Source organism: Zalophus californianus, chromosome 11 (assembly GCF_009762305.2).
Source record: "Zalophus californianus isolate mZalCal1 chromosome 11, mZalCal1.pri.v2, whole genome shotgun sequence".
NCBI classification, from domain to species: Eukaryota; Metazoa; Chordata; class Mammalia; order Carnivora; family Otariidae; genus Zalophus; species Zalophus californianus.
In genome coordinates, this window is record NC_045605.1 from 56,686,429 (window position 1) to 56,712,239 (window position 25,811).

General features: G+C 56.8%; 1 protein-coding gene across 4 annotated transcripts in view; it reads left to right on the top strand.

Moving 5' to 3' along the window:
* The window catches only part of GDPD5 (glycerophosphodiester phosphodiesterase domain containing 5), an 83,400-nt gene that overhangs the window by 53,751 nt on the left and 3,838 nt on the right, over positions 1 to 25,811 (top strand). For 3 of the 4 annotated variants that reach the window (XM_027581176.2, XM_027581177.2, XM_027581180.2), the window contains 13 exons: positions 2,584 to 2,687; positions 5,687 to 5,780; positions 6,414 to 6,473; positions 12,631 to 12,729; positions 13,039 to 13,132; positions 13,513 to 13,658; positions 18,374 to 18,456; positions 19,636 to 19,786; positions 20,298 to 20,516; positions 21,039 to 21,196; positions 21,445 to 21,592; positions 23,191 to 23,273; positions 23,822 to 23,836. In XM_027581176.2, coding sequence (XP_027436977.1) covers positions 2,584 to 2,687; positions 5,687 to 5,780; positions 6,414 to 6,473; positions 12,631 to 12,729; positions 13,039 to 13,132; positions 13,513 to 13,658; positions 18,374 to 18,456; positions 19,636 to 19,786; positions 20,298 to 20,516; positions 21,039 to 21,196; positions 21,445 to 21,592; positions 23,191 to 23,273; positions 23,822 to 23,836 — 1,454 coding nt within the window. The remainder of the gene's footprint in view (positions 1 to 2,583; positions 2,688 to 5,686; positions 5,781 to 6,413; positions 6,474 to 12,630; positions 12,730 to 13,038; positions 13,133 to 13,512; positions 13,659 to 18,373; positions 18,457 to 19,635; positions 19,787 to 20,297; positions 20,517 to 21,038; positions 21,197 to 21,444; positions 21,593 to 23,190; positions 23,274 to 23,821; positions 23,837 to 25,811) is intronic. The other variant, XM_027581179.2, reaches the window with a different exon arrangement.

The window sequence follows — 25,811 nt, forward strand, 5'->3', positions numbered from 1 at the left end:
AGGCGCAGCAGCCTTGCCCCTGCGGTGGAGAGATCTCCATGGACAGATGGCCCCCCACCCCTGCCAGCCGGGGCTGCACGGAAGCCCATGGCCCCTCTGGGGGGGCCGGTAAGCCCCCAGCGAAATCTCTCCTGGGTGGGTGTCCTCATGCCGGAGTAGGAGAAAGGATCTTTTCTCACCTACCATTTCATTAACAAATCTTTTTTAAGTTTCCACCCCACCCTGGGAATGTGAAGGCCACCCAGATCTTGAAGGTGCTTATAGTACTGCAGAGGAGACTGACATGCAGAGACAGTTTCAGAGCTTCGGGGTCTCTGCCCGAACAGACACGGGGGCCAGGGCTCTGGAAGCTCTGTGGAGAGGAGGTTCTCCCTGCTGGGACAGGGAAGGCCTCAGGGAGGAAGAGGGTCGCCCCGTGAACTGGGGAGGGATTGCCTTCTAAATGGAGGGTATGGCTTGTGCAGAGGCACAGGGCTTGAAAGAGCCCACTTGAGGGACTGTGGGCGATTCGGTGCGAGGCCTGCAATGCCTGGGTGAGGGCACAGGGGAGGGCTGAAGCCAGTGAGACTCTTGAGCTGGGGCGTGACATGACCAGAGGTGCCTCAGTCTTGGAAGACCGATGTTTAAGCTGGCCCAGGACCAGCCGGCTGCACTCTGCAGGCAATGGGGCGGTGTGGGGGGGTGGGGGGCGCGAATGAATTCGTATTTGTGAGCAAATAAGGACTGGGGGCAGCAAGAGGGGCTCTGGGGAAGTCAAGGCCCAGGAGATGCTAGGCCCGCACAGCTGGGGGTGCCGGCTCCGACGGGGCTTCCCACGGCCCTCTGCCCCATGGCTGCTGAAGCGTGGCCCTTCTCTGCTCCCCCCAAACCACCCTGGCCATTCATGGGTGGCTGTCAGGGTTCCAGTGCTCCAGGAGGGCCCGTGGCTTGCCCTGCTCCCATCTGGGGTTTCTCCACTCCTGAGCGAGGCTTAGCCTCGCAGGCCGAGAGCTGGGGCTCGTGCCCTTCTCTGTCTGGGCAGGACAGACACAAGTGGTCAACCATCGAAGAGGCCACCCACCACCACCTGCTGGAAAGATGGTTCCAGGGAGTTGTCACCTCCACAGCTCTGTTTATGTACAAAGTGGGGCAAAGCAAGGCAGCCTGGCTCTGTGCATGACGGTGAGTGGAGGCGGCTGCTTTCCCTGTCACCCAAGCTCGGACCCTCTTGCCCAGGGCGAGGCACAGAGTGGGTGCTCCATGTGGAGCATCATGGCTCCTCTGGGTTTGAGGGCGTTTCCTGCGTGCTGGGAGAGGCAGAGCGGGCTTGAGGATGCACTGCTAGAGCACTGACTGCTTGTGGACCCCCGGTCGTTTGGGAGACACGGCCCCATGAGCAGGTCACGGTACACAGGGCATGAGTTTAAAGATGGGGGCACTGATGCTGTGGGAGCCAAGGTGGAGTCCAGGAAGACTTCACAGAGGAGGTGACATTTGAGCTGACTTGAAAGGTGAATGGCGATGTTAGGCAAATAAGCCAGGGTGAGGGAACTGGTGGGGGAAGGGGATGAAGCTCGAGAGGTGAGGGGAACACCCCCAGGGGGGCCTCCTTGCTTGGCTAAGCAGTGAGGAGCCATCAAGAGGTTACACCGGGGTTAGAGCCATGCCTCTGGGCTGGAAGGGTCAGAGAAGCCTAGGGGAGCTTGCGGGGTTCTGGGCCGTGGCCAGGCAAGAGATGCCTGGGCCACCCGAGCCCTGCAGCCCCTCAAGGTGGGGGTGGTCTTGGTTCTTTTCTGCACTGACTTCCCCTCACCCGCTGTTGGATTATGCTGATGATCTCAGCAGTTTCCTGGAGAGCAGGATGTTCCAGCTGGTTGTGCCTCTGAGATAAGAGGACAGACGAAAGCAGGGATAAACCTGAAGGCCCAGCCGGAAGGGCCTGCAGATCTCTCTGGAAGCAGCAGTGTTGGGGCCCCCACCCCCATCCCTGCAGAAGCTAGGGGGGGGCTACGTGGCCTAGGCCTGAGGGGCCGGTGCCTGGTACGGGGGGCAGAACCCTGTGCTTCCTTCAAGCCCCCAGAGGCTGGGGCGCTGGTCTTGAATCCTCTGCTGGCTTGCTGTGTGACTAGGGCAAGTCGCTTCACCTCTCTGGGCCTCAGTGTGTCTGAGTAGCGTGGGGCAGAGGTGAGAAGGAGCACCTGCACTGCAGGTGTGTGTGGGAAGGGAAGGAGGTGAGGGATGTGACCTCACAGACGGCAGAGGACTGTGCCAGTGTGAAGCCTTTGTTCCTGGGGGCCATCGCCAGCATGGGCAGATTGGTGCACCCAGGACAGGCCTCAGCCAAAGGGGCAGAGAAGACCCCTGGGGTGGAGCCCTGATGCCACCCCTAGCTCCCTACCATTTTGTGGCTTTGGGCTCTGTGGTGTTGAGCAGGTCACTTCCCACTCTGAGCCTCAGGTCCCCACAAGGATGAAGAGGGTAGTAATCCCTGCCTGGCAGGTTTAGCTATAAAGGGGGAGGCAGGAGGAACATTCTAGGTGGGAGGTGGCCTGAGGGGCCAGCCCCTGACCTCACTTGACCCCTTTCCTTGCTCTGCTCTTCCAGTGGGAACGCCTCTGGTTCTTGCTCCTCACCTTCACCTTCGGCCTCACGCTCACCTGGCTCTATTTCTGGTGGGAAGTCCGCAACGACTATGATGAATTCAACTGGTGAGTGGGGGGGGGGGGGAGCACAGGTGGCACGGGGGCCTGGGCAGGCACTGGGGGGCTGTGGTTTGAACCTGTCTCCCAGGCTGACTCCTTCCTGGTGTGCTATCATGGAAAACAGGAACGGCACACTTGGGCAGGGCTCAGCCCGGGTCTGGGGCCTCTGGACCTCATCGTAGACAAGAACCCCAAGGCCCAGAAAAAGACCAGGGCCTCAGCAGAGGAGGTGACCCCAGGGATCCAAAATCCCTGAGTAGGACCTTGGGCAGGGCTGGCAGATGCTATGGTTCTAGGGTAGCTCAGGGTCCTTTGTGGGCATGAGCCTCGGGTCCAAGGGCAGGGCCGCCTGACGCTGGTACCTGGGTACACAAGGGTACCTGCTTCTTCCTCACCCCCTCCGTTGCCTGCCTTTGTCAGACAGTGAAAGGCACGGGAAGGAGAGCAAGTTCCCTGGGTCCTAGTGGGGAACTCCTCCACTGACAGGTGTGGAAACTGAGGCCCCAGGTCACACAGGCAGTGGGAGCAGAGGTGGGGCTTGGAAGCCAGGCCTCCTCGCTCCCCATCCCGTGCTGCCTTTTCCTTCTGGCTAGAAGTTCAGTGTGACCACCAGCACACTCAGTTGAGCCCCTCTTAAGCTCAGTTTCCTCTTCCATAAAATGGGATAACTGCCCCCCTCATCAGGTCATTCTGAGGATGGAACGAGATGTTGGCTGTGGGAGGGCTCAGAGCTCCACGTCACCCTCAGGGCCGCTTCCCGGGCTGGAAGGCGGTGGCCATGAGGTTGGAATGTGGGATTTCTAGGACTCTGGGCTTCTAGTGGGCTGTGGTTCTAGGATTCTGGGATGATCCTAAGATGCCTTTAATGGAGTCTGGGCATCTACTCCCCTCTGCGCGGCACGAGGCTGTGGCCCCGTAATTAATGAGCACAAGAACGGATGTGTGGCTGTCCCCCAGCTACCCGGCAAGATGAGCCTGAGTCCCAGAGGTGGCCTCTGGCCTTTATTAACTGCCATCCATCAATTATTCATCCCCCCAGGTATCCAAAGCACGGCACTGTCGTGCGGGAACAGAAACATGCCTGCTGGCCCTCCGCTGCACACCTCGGACAGTTCGGCTGAACTGGAGCGGGTCCACCCCCATCATGTACGGATGGGGAAACTAAGGCCCCAGAGGGCAGGACTCACCCACGGCCACAGAGCCAGTTAGTGCCAAAACAGTTTGAGGACCGTCCGAGGAGCCTGAAGCTCAGAGAGGCTAAGTAGACTCTCCAGTGCTCGCTTCGGCAGCACATATACTAAGTAGACTTTCCAAAGTCACACAGCAAGATGCGGGCAGATCAGGGACTTGAGCGTGGCTGACTGTGTCATGCTGTCCACAGAGATACCTCACTCTGCCCAGCGACTCAGTGCCCTGTCACTGGGCAGTTCAAGCAGAGGACGGGTGCCTGCCGTGTTGGGGAGGCGGCAGGGGGAGGGCCTGCCTGGGACTTAGGGATGGCCTGAAGACCCGCAGCTCCCTCAGCCTGTCACTGAAGTTTTTTGGAGTCGGTGCTGGGATGCAGGAGACCCTGCCTTGGCACTCCTGGTCTCGACAGGGTCTGGGGATCGTTCACGCAGTGAGAGGTTGTGAGCGAGGAGCAGGTGGTCCGGGTGGGATGTGGAGAGCCAGGGAGGGGCCGTGGGGGCCGTTGCTCTCCAGCAGGGCTCCCTGCCAAAAGTGAGAGACAAGTGCCACCAAAACATCTTTCAGGAGTCCTTCCCAAGGAGCAGGTCCTGCCCCTCTTTAGGCCTCAGTGTCTTCAGCTGTACGGTGAGAAGAGTGAACTCAGTGATCTAAGCAGTAGATTTTCCCCTGGAATCTGAGGATGAGGGCCTCGGGAGGGTGCAGGAGAAGGCGGGTGCCCCTCAGTGTCCTCCCGGTGTCCCCTCCCAGCCCCCTGCCCAGGCCCAAGATGGCAGCAAGCCAGAAACTGCCTGGTGCTGGCTCACATTCTCTGATTACCCTGAGTAAACTGCTGCCTTCTCTGAGCCTCAGTGTCCCCAGCTGTCCAGGGAGGATGTGGGTGGTTCAGTCTTTCTGGAGAGCAACTAAGCAGCAGTAATCAGGAGCCTTGAAAAGTTCATTCCCTTTGGCCCTGTAATTCTATTTGTAGGATCCTATCCTAAGAAAATAATTAATAATACAGAAAGCTATGTGCCAAAAAAAGTTTTGTGTATTCATTTATAAGAGTGAATCATTGGAAACTGCTTTCATTGGTAGAAAGTTGGCTACATACGGCACATTAATTCAGCAGACCACATGGCTGGCTGTTCGAAAGTCATGCTTCCTCGCGATTTTTACTGACATCAGTAAATTCTTGCGTGAATAATGAGAAGAGACTTGATTGAGTACTCACCACATGCCTTGCCTCACTTCATGCTCAGGAAGCCCTGTGAAGGGCACTTTGTTCTCTCCATCGTATAGATGAAGAAACAAAGGCTCAGAGAAGTCAGGGATGACATCTGATCAATCCTCGGATCCCCAAATTTTCATATTTTAGCGTTGAAATTGAGATGAACGTCACAGTCAGTGGCATCTTAGACTCCGGAAAGCCTGTCACCTCTGCAGGGTCCTGCAGGCCAGTAAGAGACAGAGTGGGGATTGGAACCCTCTGTACCTCCCTCCAAAACCCAAGCTGAGCACGTGCTAGATGTGGCAGGGTCCTGGCTTTGCTCTTTTACAAATATATCAAACCGGGGGAAACCCACTGGAAGAGCGGTCTGCAAAGTCTTGGTGATGGTTCCTTCCAGGCAGTAGAATTATGGTGAATCGTTGTTTTCTTCTTTATGCCTCTTGGCGTGCCCCAGTGTCCACTGGCCAGACTGGTGAGCACGGGAACCGTGACGGCGTTACGGAGCGGTCCCAGGCCTGGTCTCTGAGCCTGGCTGAGAGCCGAAGGCCCACTGGCCCTGGAGAACCTCCTGGTTCCCTGATGCAGGTCTGACCTCTTCCCCTCCCGGCAGGTACCTCTACAACCGCATGGGCTACTGGAGTGACTGGTCTGTGCCCATCTTCGTGACCACTGCCGCTGCCTCCACCTACATCACGGGCCTCCTGGTACGTGGGGCTGCCCCAGAGGGCAGGCGGGCCTGCTCCCAGGGGGAGGGCGAGCCACCCTGGTCAAAAGGGGGAAGCTGGCTTGTGCCAGGGCCTCTCAGCCTCCTGCACTGCTGGGGCTTGGTCGCCCTTAAGGTGGGAGGTTCTCTTGCTTTTGTCCCATCCTGGAACGTTTTCCTCCTGATGCAGTGCGAGCCATCTTGCTGTTAGGGCCCACTGCAGACTGACTCTTCCAGAAGCTTCTGCTTTGGTTCCTGCTCCCAATTCTCTATTCCCTCAGACTTGGGTCAATCCCCCTGCTGGACTAGAGGCTCTCGGGGGACTAGGCTCACATCTGCTTCAGAATCCTGGGGCCTCGAACTCCCAAGACATTCACTGGGCAGCCCAAGTGCAGCAGGGCCCAGTGAGCTCTTGAGGGAGAAATTGTAGAGGAGGAGGAGCCTAGAGGCCTAGAATAATCTGGGAGGTGGCCAGGTTTGGGCTGGGCTGGGCATTCCCATGGCCTATGGGGAGGTTTGTCGACGGCTCCGAGCCAGGCCCAGAGTAGCAGCGGGTGGCAGAGTGTCTGGGAACTAGCAGAAACCTTCGGGTCACACAGGACCCTAACTGTTCCCCTGTGGGCCCCCTCTTCAGGTCCTGGCACTATGTCACATTGCCGTGGGCCAGCAGATGAACCTGCACTGGCTGCACAAGGTAAGGGCTACCTCCGCGGGGGCTGGGGAAAGGGAGTCGAGGCTGTAGGCGGCAGCGGCAGCGGCAGAGGACGAGCTTGGACACGCCATCCTCGCTCCTTGGAAGGAGGCCATCCTTCCTCTGGATCCCCATGACAGTTCAGTAGCTACCAGAGTACTACTCACTCCACGCCTGTTCTCACAGGCTGGCCTCCGCTAACTCATTCAACCCTCACCGTAGCCGTATGATGTAGATACTGTTATCATCCCATCCTACAGTTGGGAAAACTGAGGTACAGCGAGGTTACGAAACTTGCCCGGGGTCACCCACTTAATAAGATCCTAGCTTTGTAGCTGCTCACTGGCCAGCACAGGTCACAACCCCGGTCCCCTCTCCTCCTCATTCTTCAGTGAGCCCCCACTGTAGAACTCGGCCCAGGGATGGGACTCCCAACTCAGAGCCCTTCCCACCACTCCGCTTGCTCCCGGGGTGATCCCACCTCCCCGACTAGCACTAAGGCCCTGCAGGACTTGGGCCCTGCTAACAGCTCCTGTGTGGGATGGTCACCTCAGCTTCTGCTGCATGAGACAGCCCAGGCCCTCCCAGCACGGCGGCCTCTTCTCTGCCCTACCTCTTCGCCCTTGCCCTCCCTTTCTCTCTCCTTTGGACTCCTTCCTTGGTTTGCCTCCCCTACCTACAGCCTGCTCAAGATCCTCCAGCCCTGGCAGGCTCCCCTGCCACAGTCCTGAGCGTCTGTGCTGCCCACTTCCATGGGCTCCCCCGCCCCAGCCCTCCCCAGTCTGGGAGCTCCCTGCCAGCCAGGTTGGCTTTGCCCATCTCCATGTCCCCCGTGCCCCCTCAGGACTGGGCCCATACACACATTCTGAGCCTCAGCACTCAGGCCGTTGATTGCACGCGTGGTGCTAAATGTATGTGACCGATGCCTGCCCTTCCCGGGGCCTCAGTGGGCATGGGGTGTGGTAGAAAACCCATCAAGAGAGCCCCTCCTTCCCCGGAGCACGTGGGCCTTGGAGGGAGGCTGGACATTTCTTTTTTCCCAGAGCCTGGCTCAGAGTGAGCATGCTGTTTAGGAAGGGGCAGAAATGTCCAGAAGTAACCATGAGCCCGTGAGAGGGGTGCAGGGCGACAAGGGGAGGGCTCACTTCCTGCTAGAAGGGGGACACGCAGCAGGAACCAGAAGAAGGACCGGGGGGGGGGGCGTGGGGGCAAGAAGCTGGGCTGTGCGGAGTGGCAGGTGCCAGTGGGCATCCAGGGGGCCTCCGAGGTCAGACGCTGGGGAGTCAGACCCTGGTGACTGAAGTCTGAGAGGAGTGAAGACCAGCCGGCCACCCTCCCCCTTCCTCCTGCCTGTCACTCTATCCTGAGGTCTCCTTTGGGCTTCTGAAGTCCCCTCATGAGGCACTTTCTTCTCCCGGCTGAGCAGCTGACAGTTGAAAGAACTGCCGCAGCCAGCACGCCAGGTGGGGCCGGCACCCACTGGGGTCCCCTCCTCTGGCTCACGCCTGCTTCTCAGCAGGCCGGGTCACACCTGCTTGATCCTGGTGGCGAGGCCTCCGGAGGCCCGGAGCCAGCCCGGAGAGCAGATCAGTACAGGGAGTCGTCCCCTGGGGCTGGAAGGATCAGATCCCTTCGTGGGCACCAGGGCCAGCTCCTGGGGTGCCAGTCCTGCCCTCCTCCCCCCTCGGTCCCCTCCCGTGAGATCTCGGGGTGAGCAAGGTCTTTCTAGGCAGACTTGATCCATAGCTGGACCCACTGCACCCGGAGGGAGGGAGTTCCTAGGGGCTGGGAGGATTCAAGCAGGGCCTGGAAATTCTACCGTTCTGCTTCGAAGATTCTGTCACTGGATTCTAAGATTCTAAAGAATCCTATTTTTTGTTTTAACCAATGTTTGACCATCTAATACATTGACACGGTTCAAAATTTTAAAAGTACTAGGAAGTATGGAATGCAAATCTCCCTGCTATCTTCCCAGAGATATTTTAAGTATGTGCAAATATGCATGTACATTTCCTGTTTTCCTCCTTCTTTCCCCAAAAGTAGCCTGCTCCCTCTCTTCTGCACCTTGGCAAAACCAGAGCTCCTTGCCCTTCGTGTGTTGAGAGCCTTCCCATTGGCATCCACCCCTCACCCCAGCCCCACCGGCTCATCCCTGGTTCCTGCAGCTGATGGGGCTGCCCGACACCCCACGCTCTCGTTTCCTCACCAGCGCAGCGCGGCGGTGAGCTGGGCGGGGAAGTGTGCGGTAAAGAGTTCTTGCCACGTAGCCACATTGCCCAGAGCCACACACAGATCCACGACCCGCAGTCTGGGCTTAGAAAACACCCTCACCATAAAGCGTTCACCGATTTTTCTTTTTTTTTTAAAAGAGTTTATTTATTTGAGAGAGAGAGAATGAGAGACAGAGAGCACGAGAGGGAAGAGGGTAAGAGGGAGAAGCAGGCTCCCTGCTGAGCAGGGAGCCTGATGCGGGACTCGATCCCGGGACTCCAGGATCATGACCTGAGCCGAAGGCAGTCGCTTAACCAACTGAGCCACCCAGGCGCCCCTTCACCGATTTCTTGACTTTGGCCAATCCATCGGGTGAAGATGCCACTAGTTTAAATGTGGGTTTCCCTTATGATAAGTTAGATTCAGCATAATCCACATGCTGGAGTCACTTACGTTTCCTTTTCTGTAAACTGGCTTTTCCTCTCTTTTGTCCTTTTTGTGATGGTGTTTGCTTTTCGCTTATTGATTTGGAGGAGCGCTTTCTAGATTCAGAGAATTAGCCCCTTGGCCGATAAACTGCAAATAATTCTTCCTTATTTGTCTTTCGACTAAGCTTGTGTTTTTTGCCATAGGAACTTTTTTATTCTTCAGTGTGTGAATGTGTCATCTCTTTGAAGTCTCCTGGGTTTTGTGTCAGAAAAGTCTTTCTCAGAAAAAAATGTCTCTGCTGGTATCACTTGGTAACTGTAGGTTTCTACTTTTTTTTTTTCCCCCAACATTTACCTGTTTTATCTTTCTGGAATTTATTTGGGGGTATAATGTGATCTTTGTTCTTTTTTAGATGGCTTCCCAGGTCCCGACTCTCTGTTCAGTAATCCATTCCTTCCCTCTAACTTGAGATGACACTTTTATATTAGACTAATTTTTTTTTTAATGTATTTAGATCTGGGGGCACCTGGGTGGCTCAGTCAGGTAAGCATCTGACTCTTGATCTCAGCTCAGGTCTTGATCTCAGGGTCGTGAGTTCAGGCCCCGCAATGGGCTCCATCCACGCTGGGCAGGGAGCCTACGTAAAGAAAAAAAAAAAGATCTGTTTCCACTTATCTCTCCAGTCTCATGCCAATATCGTACTGCTTTACCTATGACAGTTTGATGTTTTAATCATTATCTTTGAGAGTCTCTGGTTCCCTGGGGTCATGAGTAGGTGTGGGCTGCAGAACAGAGGGGCCCAGGATGGTGCAGAGAGGGAGTCATTTGGGGCAGGCAGGGTACTGTGAGCAGATCTGGGAGTCCACCTGGGGACCTTCCCCCTTCCTCCCCAGTCCTCCCAAAGCTTCTGTTTCCCAGAAACAGGAGCCAAGTCCAGGGGCCCAGAAGCTGAGAAGGTTGAAGTGTGCTCGGCGCTTTCCAGTAAACAGGAGGTCCTTTCCCTTAGATGCCCCACTTCCCGCCCCACCCACCACTCCAGAATCGGCTCCCACCTCCCCAGGCCCTTCCCCATCCTGGCCCCGGTCAGACCCCACCGCCCCCATCTGTGGCCTTGCCTGACTCGTCTGCTGCAGTGGCAGCAGCCCCCAGCCCAGGGCCTGCCCGGAGGAGGTGTCTCAAACTCTGCCACTAACATTTAGTAAGCGTTTACTCTCGGGGTGCCGACCACCGTGCTTATTAGCACGCCACCTGCTTTCTCTCCCTTGTCCCCACACCCCTTTCAGGTGGGCACTCTCTCTCCCCGTTGCACAGCTCAGGAGACGTGCTTCCGGAGGCTAGCCTCTCCCTGTAGGGCCGTATCACCGGGGTCTGACTGAAGGAGGGGACGTGTGGGGCCCCCGAACCCTGGCCAACCATCTGCATGGGGACCGCAGGGCCCAGCGTCCAGCCGCCCCCGGGAGGCCGCCGTGCAGCCCCTCTGCAAGGCCGGCTTCCAGCCCCGCGCTGCACGGACAGGCTGCCTGTGTCCTCTGTCCCGCCCACTGTCCTCTCAAACCACAGTCCCCTGTACAGAACTCCAAAGACCGCTTTCACAGGAGCCGAGTGCGCCATCTCTGGGCCTTCTGGGTGGGCTTTATCCTTTCCAGAGAGATTTGAGGAACAATGGTCACGTTGGGCACCGGTGCTGTTACTGTGGCTTCGGGAGACAACATGGGGTGGGGGGAGGGTACCCCACAGACATCGAGCACCGTGGTGATGCTGCTGAGCATAATGGTTGCCACGACAGCCACGGCAAGACTCGGAGAGAATAACAATTTTAACTGCGTTAGGATTATGGGAAATCAGTGTCATCGCAGGTCTCTCCACTAGCAGCAGTTCAATGTGGTGAGAATGTCATAAACAATCCTTCAGAGACCTTGGCTGTGCCCAGGGCCTGCCTGGAGGGGGCGGGGGGGGGGGCGCACGCAGGGAGCCTGTGTGTGGAGGGGGATTTCTCAGGGATGGCAAGCACACTCCTTGGCCTCCCTCCACTGCAGCGGGACACCCCAGAAAGAGCACGACCTCCGAGACAGGCAGGATGGGGTTCGCTTCTGGATCTGCCCCCTCAAAGCTGCACGGCAAGCAAGCCCTCATGCTGAGCGGTTTCCCTGCATGTAAAATCAAGGTGATCGTGACCTCACCTGAGACATTAGAAGAATAAACATGAGGAAAGCAGGACGTCCCTCCCCTGGCCCCGGGCACGCAGGCCCTCTTGTCTGCCTGCGTCTCTCCTCTTCTCGTTTTTCAGCCCATAAAGGCCCCCACCCATCTCAGCCTTATTACTGCTTCTTATGGGAACATTCATTTCCGGGCTGATGGGCTGGAATGACAAACCTCCAAAGGAAAACTTAATCCCAGGCAAGGATGAATCCTCCCTGCCTGGCAGGGAACGAAGATGGATCAACCGCTGTCTCTGGCCTCCCCGTGCCAGCTCATTCAGTTGGTGGCGGGCCTTCAGAAGACTTCTGCCTCGAGGAAGGCCCTGCAGGAAGAGAAAGGGGGTTTCAGTGAGGAGACAGCTTGCAGCAGCTGCGGGGCAGGGGGTGGTGGCCTTGACTGGCCCATTACGGAGAGGGGGGTGGGGGACCTGGGGGAGAGGTGTGACCTGAGCCTAGAGGTGCCAGGCTTGGCAGGGAGGGGAAGGTGGCTGGAGTCGGGGGGAGGGGGTGTTGAGGTGGGGGGCTGGGGACTGAGTAGTCAGAAACCAGGCTTCACTTAGTTTGGGGGAGCATCTTGCATTGCATGAGATGTTTCAGATCCATCTGTCCCCAAAGCTGTCTGTCCTGTGGAGGTCCTGTCTCGTCTTCCCTCGGAGTCACGCTCCTTGCTTTCTCCAGGAGGCAGCTCCGGGGGCAACCCGCCCCCCGGCCCCCCGCCCCCACTGCACACAGTAGAAGTTGGAAGCAAGCCTTGGCAGTGGGGCCCGTGGGGCAGAACCCCACCTCACTTCTGCTTGCTGCACCCTCAGGCGCTATCAGTCTTGCAGGGGACCCGGCTCCTCAGCCTCCTGCCCCCGAGGCCTGGACAAGTCACCCTTCACCCCAAGGGCTGCTGGCCGGGCTAGGAGAGGCCTTCGACGTGACCAGCTGGGCCCAGGAGAGGTCCCCACTGGCCGAGTGTCTTCCTTCCTCACACCCTCAGGGGGGCTGAACCCTGGGCTGAGCCTCCGCCTCCCCCCAGCTTCCTCCCACCTTCTCTCCCCTCTGGCCTCCCTTCTGTTCTCTTGAGGTCTGCCTGCCTCCTCCCGCCCCTGTCCCTAGCTGTCACTTCTGGCTGGCTGTCTCTGGCTCGCTTTCAGTCGTGCCTCCTTTCCGCTTCCCCACCTCCCTGCTTTGTGGGTCTCGCGTTCTCCATTCCTCCCCGTGTCCATCTCTCGGCCTCCCCCTGCTGCCTCTGCCCCCCTCTGTGACACACTGGGGACGCTCGGGCTGTCCAGGCCCACCTGCTCTGACCCTCTGTCTGGTGATTCTTCCGCTTCCAGATAGGGCTGGTGGTCATCCTCGTGTCCACGGTGGTGGCCATGTCAGCCATGGCCCAGCTGTGGGAGGACGAGTGGGAGGTGCTGCTCATCTCCTTGCAGGTGAGTTGGGGGGGGGGGGTCGCTGAGCAGCTGCTTCCTCGCGACCTTCCAAACAAGGCAGTGCCTTTTTATCGCTCACATCTCTCCAAAGGCCCAGAGGGGGCAGGGAGCGGTCTAGGTCACATAGTAAGTCAGAGCAGGGTAGGGGCTATAGCTTGGGGTTTCTGCACCCCGAGTTTCCTTCCACTGAAAAATGGAGACAGAGTTGCCTGCCCCGTGGATAGAGATAGGCTGTCGGGATGTTGGTGACCAGAGGGTGTGGGCGTGGCTGGGAGCCAATGGTCCCTCTTGCCCCTTCCCACACACAAGGGCACAGCGCCATTCCTGCACGTGGGGGCCCTGGCCGCCATCACTGCGCTCTCCTGGATCGTGGCGGGACAGTTCGCCCGGGCAGAACGATCCTGTAAGTATGACAGCCTTCCCAGTACCCAAACCGGCTTATCCTGCCCTCACTTGGACGTCACCTAGGTGGCCTGGGGATAAGGTGTTGCTCTGAGCGTGAGGGTTCTGATTCAGAGTGGCCCACAGGTTCCACCGAGGGCTGCAGCATGTTTCCTCCTCTGCTTGCCTGTCTATGTGGGAGTGAAAAGTCAAGCTCACCTTCCCAGCAAGAATGGGGGCTGCCCGTGGTGCAGGGTCCCCGCAGAGCATCTGGGTCCTGACAGGGGGAGGGAAGAGAGGTCCGGCATCCCCCCCACCTCCAAGCTGCCCAGGGTTCATGGGTGGGCCTCACGGGAGCCACACAGCTCACCAGGCAGCCTCACTCACGGCCCGTGTCTGCAGCCTCCCAGATGGCCATTCTCTTTACCTTCTTCACCGTGGTGTTTGCCTTCTACCTGGTGCCTCTCACCATCTCCTCTCCCTGCATCATGGAGAAGAAGGATCTGGGCCCCAAGCCAGCCCTCATCGGCCACCGCGGCGCCCCCATGGTGAGTGCCACCTGAGCGTCCTAACAGAGCAGGGTGGGCTGGAGCTGCCATTCTAGGAGAGACAGGCCAAGACCTATCTCCTTGTAGAGAGGACCTTGTAGGGAAAGGGATAGAATAAGCGTAGTGTAGTAATAGCAATAATCTTTAGCCCTTTCGGAGGGCATCTGGGAAGAACTGGTGGAAAAGCTGGGGAGCTTAGATGGGACTGAATCCTGAAGCGTCCTGAAGGCATCTTGCTTAAAAGATTTAACTTGTATCCCGGGGGCCCTGGGAAGATGCAGGAGGGCTTCAGGCTGGGGCCAGACCCAGCCAGGTTGTGGGTTGGGAAGGCCCAGGAGAGAGAGGTGCCAGGTGTGGGGAGAACAGCAGGGCCCTGGGTTCCAAGAGTCAGCAGGAGCACCTTTCAGGCTGTGGGGGGTGGACGGGATGAGTACGGCTCAGAGCCCACTGCTAAAGGGAAGGTAGCTGAATGGGGTTGAATTGGAGAGAGGAAGAAGTCAAAGTCAGAGCCCTGTGACCCCACAGTAGACCTTCCATTTGAGAGGATGGCTTTAGAGTCATGCTTCCTCAGCCTTTTGGCAGCTGGGGGAGCCTGGATCGATCCCTATCTGCGCTGTGCCCGTTTCCTCATCTTGTGCTCTGGGCTAACGAGAGTGTCTGCGCCAGTGGGCCAAGCAAAGCAGGACTTAGCACGTGCGAAGTGCCCAGCTATGAGCCTGGTACACAGAAAATAAGAGGCAGACATTCCTGCTTTCTGGGGCAGGCCTTCTCCCTTCTCTGGACCAGGGTTTCCTTTCCAAGAACACCCTGACTTGTGGTTCTGAACAGGGGCAGTACCACTCTCCACCCCCAGGGGGCGCTTGAGGACCTCGTGAGAGCTTTTTCTTGTTTTTTGCAGTGATTGAGAGTTCCATGATGTCATTGAATTTCAGGGTAGTCAAGGTGGCCTCACAAAGTAACTTGTAAAAGGAGGTGTTGAGTCTGATGGGGCTGTGAATCACCCTTAGGTTCTTCCCCACTACCTGTGGTGGGTGTTACTGTGCCCATTTTTTAGATAAGATTCAGACATCTGTGCCCAGCTGGACCCTGGTGCTCTCCCAACATACCCTTTGCTGGTCCCAGCACCTCCTGGAAGAAACCAGCGGGAAAGGCCATGGCTTTGGAGTCAGAGGGATCTGGATTTGGGGTCCAGTTTTGCTCCATGTTGCCTGTGTGTCTTGGGGGTGTCACCAGTCCCCTCTGAGCCTTATGCTGCAGACTATCATGAGCATAACTTAGAAGCACAGCCCGTGCAGGTGGACGGGGACCAAGACTACAGCCCCTCTTCTGCTCAGGACCTAGATTACCCACCCAGCCTGCTCTGGAGGCCAGGGGACAAGCTCCTGCACTGAAGGGGTGGTGCTCAGCCAAGGGGAAGGAGCCAAGTGGCCCCAGCATAGATCATTTTTTTAGTAGGAAAAATTTCTATTATTCATAGAAGTTGCAAGAATGGTATAAGGAATCCCAGACCGAAGAATAGTATAATGACTCCAAGACCACCTTCAACATCTATCAGTATTCTTGCCATTGTTTCATCTGTCTCCCTTTTTCTTTTCTGCCGCAATATTTTAAAGATTTTTTAAAAGATTTATTTTGGAGAGAGAGCACAGTAGGAGGGACAGAGGGAGGGGGAGACAGGATCCCAAGCAGACACCGCACTGAGTGTGGAGCCAGATGCAGGGCTCGATCCCACAACCCCAAGATCACAACCCGAACTGAAACCAGATGGTTAAGCATCTGCCTTCGGCTCAGGTCATGATCCCAGGGTTCTGGGATCGAGTCCCGCATCGGGCTCCCTGCTCCTTGGGAGCCTGCTTCTCCCTCTGACTCTCTCTCTCTTTAATGAATAAATAAATAAATCTTTAAAAAAAAAAAAAAGAACTGCATGCCCAGGACACCTCAGTGGCTCAGTTGGTTGAACATCGGACTCTTGACTTTGGCTCAGGTCATGATCTTATGGGTCGTGGGATCAAGCCCCGGGTTGGCCTACACTCTGCCCTCGGTGTGGAGTCTGCTTGGGATTCTCTCCCTCTTCCTCTCCTTCTGTTCCTCCCCTCCACACTCTTCGCTCTTTCCAAAAATAAATAAATAAATAAAATCTTAAAAAAAAAAACAAAAACTGCATGCTTCACAGACTGAGCCAGCCAGGCACCCCTCTGCTGTAATATTTTAAAGCAAATTCCAGACATCCGGACATCGTATCGTTTTGCCCATACGTACGTCAGGATATATCTCTAATCCTTAAGGACGTTGTTTTAATATAATGATAACTACAATGATGCTGTTACACCCAACCAAATTAATAATTCTTTAATAACCAAATTAATAATTCTTTAATATTATCTAATACTGAATCCATGTTTAGTTTTCCTTTATTGTTTCAAAAATACCTTTTTACAGTTGAGTTGTTAAAAATCAGGATCCAAACAGGGTCCACATGGTGCATCTGGCTGACATGTCTTCCAAGTTTCTTTTAGTATATAGCAATCCCCCTCCCTTTTTTCCATATGCTGTTTGTCAAAAAAACTGAGTCATTTGTCCTGTAGAATTTCCCACGTTGTGCCTGTGGCTGGTTGTGTCCCCGAGGTGGCTGCTGAGTGGCTGGCACGAATGCCTGACACAGCCCCGTGGGTCACTGCGCCTGCACGTGTGTTGGAGTCCACACCTGGGTGCATCACTGCCTCTGGATCCACACGTGTGTGTGTGTGTGTTCTTTAACATTTGGTCAGACCAACTCCAGCGTTGGAACTTTGAACCACAGTGGCCTGCCCAGCCGAATTTGTGACAACCGCCCCCCCCCCCCCCCCCCGCCCCCGCCACATACACACTCAGAATCCCACTTGGGCTTAGGCCTGAGGCAGGTAAGGATTAAGAATTCGCCCTGAGGGGCGCCTGGGTGGCTCAGTCGTTGAGCGTCTGCCTTTGGCTCAGGTCAAGGTCCCAGGGTCCTGGGATCGAGCCCTGCATTGGGTTCCCTGCTCCGCAGGAAGCCTGCTTCTCCCTCTCCCACTCCCCCTGCTTGTGTTCCCTCTCTTGCTGTGTCTCTCTCAGTCAAATAAATAAATAGAATCTTAAAAAAAAAAAAAGAATTTGCCCTGAAATCCTGCATGCTTCTTGGAGCCCTCTTGGGGCCCCCAGGCTGGCCAGGGCAGGCTAGGTTTCCACGGCTCTTTTCTCCAGGAGGCCAGCACCTACCCCAGGGAGACCTGAGTTTACAAAGCCTCTGCCCTTCCCCATCACTTCCCCTGCTCCCCAGGGGTCTTTGTAGCCCCTGCTGGGCTCCTTTGTGTCTCCCCACAGTCTACCTTCTGCAGCCTCAGCCGACAAGGGAGCTTTGGCACCTCTGAGGTGGTCACTTGTGAGAGGCCTGGCCGCAGGACATTTAGAGGCGAGATGGGCAGGAACTCCACCGAGTCCATGCCCGTCTCTAATGCCTCTGTGGCCCTGTTCTGCCTCTGGGTGGGGCCTCACACAGCTTACCTGACTGGGAGAAGGGAGCCGTGTCCCCCAAAGCTGCTCTGCCCCAGGGGAAGGGGAAGTAAGGAACTCGGGTATAGAGACTGCTGATGTCTCTCATCTCACCAATGAGCTTGATAACATTAGCCTGTTCTATAGCTAGAGACGCTGAGGTTCAGAGGTGAGGTGAGCGGGGAGTGGAATTGTTCCTTCTCGGCCCCAAAGCCCTTGCTGTGCTAGGCCACCTCCCAGAGGCAGGGAATGTGTTAACGTGTGGGAGCGGCACGGCCAGAGGGAGAGAAGGTGGGCACAAGTGTGTCTTGGTGGGAATAAAATCAGCCACAGGAACCCCCTGCAGCCCATCCCTTCACTGCCAGAAGACCTCCCTTCCTCTTAACCACCCCCCCACCCCTCGCACTGGGTCCTAGCCCAATCCTTGGTCTGGTGGTGACGCCCAGTGGCTACAGAGGATATGACAGGGTCTTCAGACTGGACAGAACTAGGGAGGGCTACCTGGAACTCCCAACTGGAAAGACCCCCAAATGGAAGGACCCAATGAATTCAGAGAACACTGAATATACATGCCCAAGGGGAAAATGGGGAAACTGAGGTCCATAGGAGAAAGAGATGCACCGATGGTCACAAAGCTAGTTTATGACAGGGCCAGGGCTAGAACCAGGATCTTCTGGTATATATGCTATAGGACTAATAGTAGTCACTTATTAAGCACTTACTGCATATCGGATATGTTGGGGGCTTATTATCCATGTAACGGTCTAGGGGATCGTCTTGTCATGCCTGTATAGATGAGAAAACTGGGCACCCTGTGGAAACTCTGCCATCCTGAGTACCTTCTCCTCTCCCTCTGGGATATCCACCCAGACCCGGGGTGTAACCAGGAGGAAACATGGCTGCAGCCCCAGCCCCAGATTGCCACAAGGCAGAGGACTGTATAACAGCCCTCACACCCCCACATTTATATACATCAACACTAACCACCCCTGCCTCCTTTCCTGCAAAGAAAACCTGTGAGGCAGGCAGGATTTAACAGATAAGGAAACCGAGCCTTGGAGAAGCTGCGTGGTGCCCCGGGTCCCACAGCTACTGCCTGGACGACCAAGAACTAGAACCAGGCCTACTCCAGCCTCCCAACACGGAAGGGTCTACGCTAGCTGGGGAGGTGTACATCAGCTAAATCTTGGCTCTCCCTTCCTACCTAGCTGGCCCCAGAGCACACGCTGATGTCCTTCCAGAAGGCCCTGGAACAGAAGCTGTATGGGTTACAGGCTGATGTCACCATCAGGTAGGTGTGGGGGGTTGGGAGGACCACAGCACCCCTCATCCCTGCCACATACACACCTGGGACTTTGCTGGAGGAACCTCGGGTCCCAGAGCCTGAGATGGGAGGGCCAGGGCTTGGCTCCACTGCAGGGCCCACACCCTGTTTGTGCCAAATGCCAGAATATAAAATAGGGAAATAAACAGATGCTCTTGCTTCAAGCAGGGGTTGGGGAGTGGGACCTGGAGTCCTGCCACAGATCCAGTTGAAGGAAAGACTAGATCTATATGGCTCAGCAAGACGGAGCTCAAACACGGATAGGTGAAATAAGAACAGTGCAGAGCGATAGTCACTGTGATGTCATTTATATTGTAGTTCGAAGACCACATAAAACGATTTCTATGTTCTCAACATGTAGATTTTAAAAGTACTTGGTAGTATAAAGGTTGAGAAGAATTCATACCAATCTCACAACAGATGACCTCTGAGAGGGGGGAAAGAGGCGGGGCTACCGTGTGCAGTTTACACAGGCGGTGAAGTGAGTGAATAAGGGCACCACACACGTGAGGTTCTGAGTGTAGATACCACCGTTAGAGAAGCCATCGTTTCCAGTGTAGGTATCACAGAATTGTGTGTTTATCACTTTCTAGCAGATGGTGGTAAAATGCCTTGAGGAAGGGGGCCACATGTGCCTCTTACTGTTTCACACTAAGATACCATAGGGGCTGCTCACAGCTCCAGTGGGGTAGACCGGGATGGTGCTAAGGGGGAATGTATCAAAGGGGCCTGCATTTGTCCTGTCCTGTCACATGGACTGGGTTCTAAGTCAGGTTCTACCACTTCCTGGGCTAGTGCGTTTGAGCTAGATACTTCCCTCTCCCAGCCTCAGTTTCCCCATTATCAAATGAGGTCACACCTTGTCTGCTAGTGGTTGCTAACAGGCCCAGCCCTCCCTCTTCAGCAGTCCCTACTCACCCCCCCCAACCCTCACAGAGCCAGAGGGACTCACCCCCTGTCCTCCCTGTGCACACAGGGAGCCTGAGGCCCAGAGAGGAGCAAAGCCTGCCTGGTTCCACCACCTCCACCACGGGGGCTGGTGCAGGTGGGTGGGAAGGAGTGTACGGATGTTGGTGGAGGGGATCACTGGTGGGCAGGTGAGGGACCTGGGTGGACAGTGACTTGGGGGATTCCGCCTTCCCGCAGCCTGGATGGCGTGCCCTTCCTCATGCATGACAACACCCTGCGGCGAACCACTAACGTGGCGGAGGAATTCCCGGAGTTCGCCCGCAGGCCCGCCTCCATGCTGAACTGGACCATCCTGCAGAGGCTCAATGCTGGCCAGTGGTTCCTGAAGGTCTGGCTCTACCTGTCCCAGTCCTAGGCATGGAAAACACAGGCAGGGACCCCACAGAGTGAGAGGGCCAGGGGCAGCCAGCAGCTCAGAGGACCCCTAGTCCCCTAGCATCAGTGACTCACAGCCAGGCTGGTTAGTGGCCTGCTTGAGCTCCTACCACTGGAGCCCGGATGTCATGGTCGTTAGTGCTTGTTCGCGTTCTGTCTTCCCCATCAGAAAAAGTTGACAGTGATGATAATAGTTAACAGGTAAAAACTGGGAACTCTGTCAAACTCCAGAGGGAGATTGGTTCCTGGTCTGAAATGCTACTAGAGGAGAAATGTGCTGGAGTCTGGGAGAAGTTCCAAGCAAATGACTTTCAGGAAACAGGGGTGGCGTGGAGAAGTTAGGGGTGGGATCTCCTAGACTCCCCACAGGGCCCCTGACGTCAGTTTGCCTGACCCCGCACACCAGCAGACGCTCCGTGCTCGGTGGCTGGTGAGGCAGCCCTGTGTATCCCTCTCTCTGCCAGACGGATCCCTTCTGGACGGCCAGCTCCCTGTCGCCCTCTGACCACAGGGAGGCGCAGAACCAGTCCATCTGCAGCTTGGCAGAGCTCCTGGAGTTGGCCAAGGGCAACGCCACACTGCTGCTCAACCTGCGTGACCCGCCTCGGGAGCACCCGTACCGTGGCAGCTTCCTCAACGTCACGCTGGAGGCCCTGCTGCGCTCCGGCTTCCCCCAGCACCAGGTGAGGCCCTGCCCGGCTGCGCCCCAGGCCTGGCTGGAGCAGGCCTCCAGCATCGATGCACCATGCCACCCATCCGGACCTCAGCTTCCACATGTGCAGGATGGGGGAGCGGGCCCCTTGCCTTCCTGACAGGGTCATCATGGGGACGGGAGGGAAACAAGAAAGGCCTTTAAAATGGACAGAGGGCAGGAGCTGGTTCTCTGGAACACTGGTATTTCCGCATCCCTGTGGTAAAATACTCAAGAGTTCAGAGAAATTGGAAACCACTTTCTGGCAGCACACGGGACCGGTGGCAAGCTACAGAGTGACGTGGGTTATCAGTCTTGGGACAGGGGTCTAGAGGGGAGAGCAGTTCACAGGCTTGGCTGGACCACGTTGTCCCCTGTAGATGATTATTACACGTGAGCCTCACTGTGGGCCATATCCCATCACTTTTAACCCTTCTGGGGGCTTTAGGAGGGGTAGATGCTGTAACCCCAGGTGACAGAAGAGAAATCTGAGGCTGCCCCCTCCTGCCTGCAGGTCATGTGGCTGCCCAACCGGCAGAGGCCCTTCGTGCGGAAGGTGGCTCCTGGCTTCCAGCAGACGTCGGGCTCCAAGGAGGCGGCCACCAGCCTGCGGAGAGGCCACATCCAGAGGCTGAACCTGCGCTACACTCAGGTGTCCCGCCAGGAGCTCAGGTGCCCACCCCAGCTCACGCAGCGGGGCCCGGACATGCTGGGGCTCGTAGTTCAAAGAGTAGAGGTTGAGAGCATTGGCAGATCTGGGTTTTGTCTGAGCTTGGTCCTCTGTGGGTGGAGATTCCCTTCTCTGGAGACAGTGGTGAGGATAGTGGGTTTATAAAGGGGGACATGCTTTAGAGGCATCCCACGCTGGGCCCGGAGGGCCCCCTCGGAGGGCTGACAGCCTCTGTCCGCCTGCCCCACAGGGACTATGCGTCCTGGAACCTGAGTGTGAACCTCTACACGGTCAACGCGCCGTGGCTGTTCTCCCTGCTGTGGTGCGCGGGGGTCCCCTCTGTCACCTCCGACAACTCCCACACCCTGTCCCAGGTGCCTTCCCCCCTCTGGATCATGGTGAGTTGGGGGATGGTCAGGGGGCAGAGGGTCCCTGGGGGTGTGTAGAGAGAGCCTGTGGCATGGGGTGGGGGGCAGGCTCCACGCTCGGGGCTCTCTGGTGAGGTCTCAGGGGTGGGGAACAGCGCGTGAGGAGGATTTTCATGGCCTCTGGGGTCTGCACTAAGGTGCTAGGGGGTGGGAAGAACCTGGGCCCAGCCCATGGGGAGGAAAACATCACTCAAGGGCCCTAGAGGAGTAAATTAGTACTTGGGGTTTGGGTTTGGGGGGCGTTTATTATGTTTTGTTTTTGTTTTTTTTTTTTAATGCTTTATTAACATTTAGATATTTAATTAAATCTGCCAGAGAGAAAGTTCTTATTCCTTTTTTTTTTAAAGATTATTTATTTATTTATTTTTGAGAGAGAGAGAGAGAAAGCACATGGGGGGGAGGGTCAGAGGGAGAAGCAGACTCCCTGCTGAGCAGGGAGCCTGATGCGGGACTCGATCCAGGGACTCCAGGATCATGACCTGAGCCGAAGGCAGTCGCTTAACCAACTGAGCCACCTAGGCGCCCTATGTTTTGTTTTAAAGGAGGGGAAGGCATTAGAAAAAGTAACAATAGAACAAGGATAGGGGTCATTAAACGCCGTTCTGAGAATACAGCAAATAAAACCAATTTTCACCTGGCTGATCAAGCCCCTGCTGACAGGCCTGAGCTCCAGTCCCAGCTCTGCTACTGGGGGCTCGGGAAACCCTTGACCTCCCTGCTGTGCTCCTACTGCCACCTCCCTGAGGATATGACAGCCAGTCCAAGGGTCTTGTTATAGCTGAGACAGTGTCAGGGTCACGGAATCGGATCTCGGTTATGGAGGGTGTGTCCATCCACCTGCCCGTTGTCCTTACAAACCTCCAAGGGCTCTGCTCAGAACAACGTGAAGTGACTTACTGACTAGCAGCAGCAATGAGCACACTCGAATTTTCAGGCCACAGGAGCTGAGCAACAGCAAGGACTCCTGGCACAGCCTCACCCCCCTTCAGTTTACCTGAGATCAAGGGCCCTGGAGGCCTGGCCGCACTGGAGGCTTTGCTCTCCCTGGCCCCTGGAGGGGGAGCCCACACTCCACACGTACTCTTACACCCACACAGATGCCATGTGCCTCTTCACACACACCCCTGCATACTTGCTCGTCATTCACACCTTCACATACAGCTGTCTGCCTTCCATTTACTCACTTTCTGCTTGGAGCCCCCTTAAGCACACAAACTCTCCAGGCTTATTAACACATGCCATCTCTGCCCTGACCACCGCATCTCTTTACACACACACACACACACACACACACCCCCTCAGAGCCCACTTATTAACACATGCCATCTCTGCCCTGACCACCGCATCTCTTCTCTCTCTCTCTCTCTCACACACACACACACGCACACCCTCAGAGCCCACTCCTACAAAATACCATCTCAAGGCCCCAAGCCCCAAACCCCCTCTAGGCCCTCCCTATTCCTTCCCTGATGGTGACATAGGGTCGTCCTACCCATGGACCCTCAGTCTAGAGCCCCGGTATGGACTGGCCATGACTGAAAACTGGCCATGGCGCCATCTGTCCACAGCCCCCAGACGAGTACTGTCTCATGTGGGTCACCGCGGACCTGATCTCCTTCATGCTCATCATTGGCATCTTCGTGCTCCAGAAGTGAGTAGGCTTTGACTCCCTTGCACACCCCACAAGCCCAGCCCCCACCCTAGCCAGTTGAACTTCCTCCTGAGCCCTGGGCCTGGAGAAGCCCTGATCAGGCAGCCTGTTCAGGGTAGGACTGCCCAGCGGGTCCCCTAGCCCATCCTCCTCAGCCAGAGCTGAGTGGCTTCTGGAACGAACACCCAGCTGGGAGCCCAGAGCCAAGCTCTGCCATGACTTGCTGTGTGGACTCTGGCGGGTTTGGGCTCCTCTCCGGCTTGTCCTCACCTGCTCCCCAGGGCTGTCACCAACACCCAGCACTCGGGTGTGCCACGCTGGAGGCCTCCTGCCTGTTCGGGTAGCACCCCGGAGAGCGGTGCAGTGGGGAAGTGGGGTTGGGCCTGGGGGAGGGTTTAAGGCCAGGCAGGGGCCCCGATCCAGCCACCACCACCAACTGGCTGTTTTATTCCTGACTGACGTTCTCTCTCTGTCACTCACCGCTCTGATCCGGCGCATGTCCCCCCTCTCTCCCCACCCCCTCTCTGCTGCACTCTGGTATCTCACAGCTATCACTTGATCAGGTAATTCTGGTGTGGTCTTCCTCTCCTGTTCCTCTTTCTCCCTCCTCCTTGCCATCGCCTTCAGTTCCATCCGAAAACCTGCCGTGCGCCAAGCCTGTGCCTGGGTCAGGGTCCCTCGCGGGTCACCCTCCCAGACACCTCCGCTCGCCTGACGCCTCCTGCTGTCCCCATCTCGCCTCGTGTGCGCCCCCCGCCCCCTGGTCCTCCTGCTGTTCCTCACAGGTTGCTGACCTGGCCCCTCTCAGCACCAAAGCGGCTCCCCCTGGGGAGGGCCTGGGCCTGGCCACCCCTCCCACGGCTGGCACTCGCAGGGGCCTTCACCCCTGCCCTGCGCCGACCGTACCAAGTTCTGTCTCTCCCTTCCCATCTCTCAGTGTCTCCTCTCGGGCTTTGCCTCTCGAATCGCTGCTTATCTTTCTGTGTGTCTCTCATCTCTCTCACTCTCTATTTCTGCCTCCCACCTGACTCCTCCCGCCTTATACACACAGCCTCCCTGCTTTCCCCTGCGGGAACCCCATGGTGGTTGAGCTTCCTGTCCTGGATGTGCCTGGCTGCAGAGACCCTGGCCTGACACCTTCTTCCTGGGTTTACTGTGAATTTCCAACATGAGTCCTAGGTCCTGGGGATCCAAGCCCCCACCTTGGTCCAATGCCTTGGGCCCTCCTGGTTTAGATAGCTTTACAAACTGCTCCCTGGCTGAGGGACCGAGCCCAGCGAAGGGACATGTACTGGTCCTTCCTTCATCGTCTCCGTCAGCAGACACACCCCTCCCCCATGCTGCACCTGTGCTGGGCCTGCAGCAAGGAGCCAGGCCTTCACCCTTGGAGCCCCAGGGTACTGGGGGGCAGCCGAGGTGGCCCAGGTGCTGGGATGGACATGCCAGGCCTGCTCTTTGTCCAGCCAGGGCCATGACATGGTCTTCCTGGGGGTCAGGAGAGGACTGACAAGAGGGGACCCTGAGGGAGACCATTCCCTGCAGGCCGCCTCCCTCCACTCACACTCAACAGATCCTCTGGGCACCTGCCACACAGCAGGTTTTGAGGTTGGTGCCAGGGACACTGTGACAAATAAGAGACCCAGTTGCTGGCCTCAAGGACATGTAGGGCAGCCAGCCCAGCCAGAGCACAGGCTGCCTTCCCCTCTGCTTCTTGCTTTCCCCTGTCTGTCTGCTCTTTTCATTCATCCACCTGCCTGTCCATCTGCCTGTCCATTTCTGCTATGCTGACCCCATCTGGAAACAACTGATTTCTCATGAGTCTGGGCTCCCCCACCCACCCCAGCAGGGCTCAGTGCCTGGGGGGTTGGGTTCTTGTTTCCAAGCTGACCCCTGCGCTTCTCTCAGTGGGAGTGGGGGTGGGGGTCCAGTGAATCTTTCTGTCTAGTTTGCAGGTAAAGTCTTAAGTTCGGAGACCAGGGATTTGGGGCTGGTTGAGAAGAACCGCAATAAGCAAGAACTGCCCTGAGCTGGGCGCAGGACCCCGAGTCCCCGGCTCTGCCTGGCCCCTGCACACCCCGCACAGCCCCACCCAAGTCACTCGGACACCCTTGCCTCTGAACCTGTGAAGACAAGGCCCCCACAGCCTCTCCCTCTCTCCCTCCCCCCCTTCACTCCCCACTCCCCCGGGCTTTCCCCACTGGCTTCACTCACCTGGCCCCAAAGGGGAGCTGGAGGATACAGCAGCTGGGACTCCCTGAGATTGGTGTGTACCCCACAGATGGGTGTCAAGAGTCATGCCTGCTAAGCTCTCCCCCAGTTTGTCCCATCCAGAGTCCGTGTGCAACTGTGGGCACCTGAAACACAACTCACCAACCCCAAACCAACCATCTTCCAGGGCAAGGGGACCTGATCTCAGGTTCTGAGGATAAGGGGGAGGCTGGAGAGCCCTGCTGAGAGTCAGTAGACTCTGATTCAAGCCCTAGCTCTGCCCGTGTCTGGACCTCCGTTTCCCCATCTGCAGTTAGACAAGAGACCTGC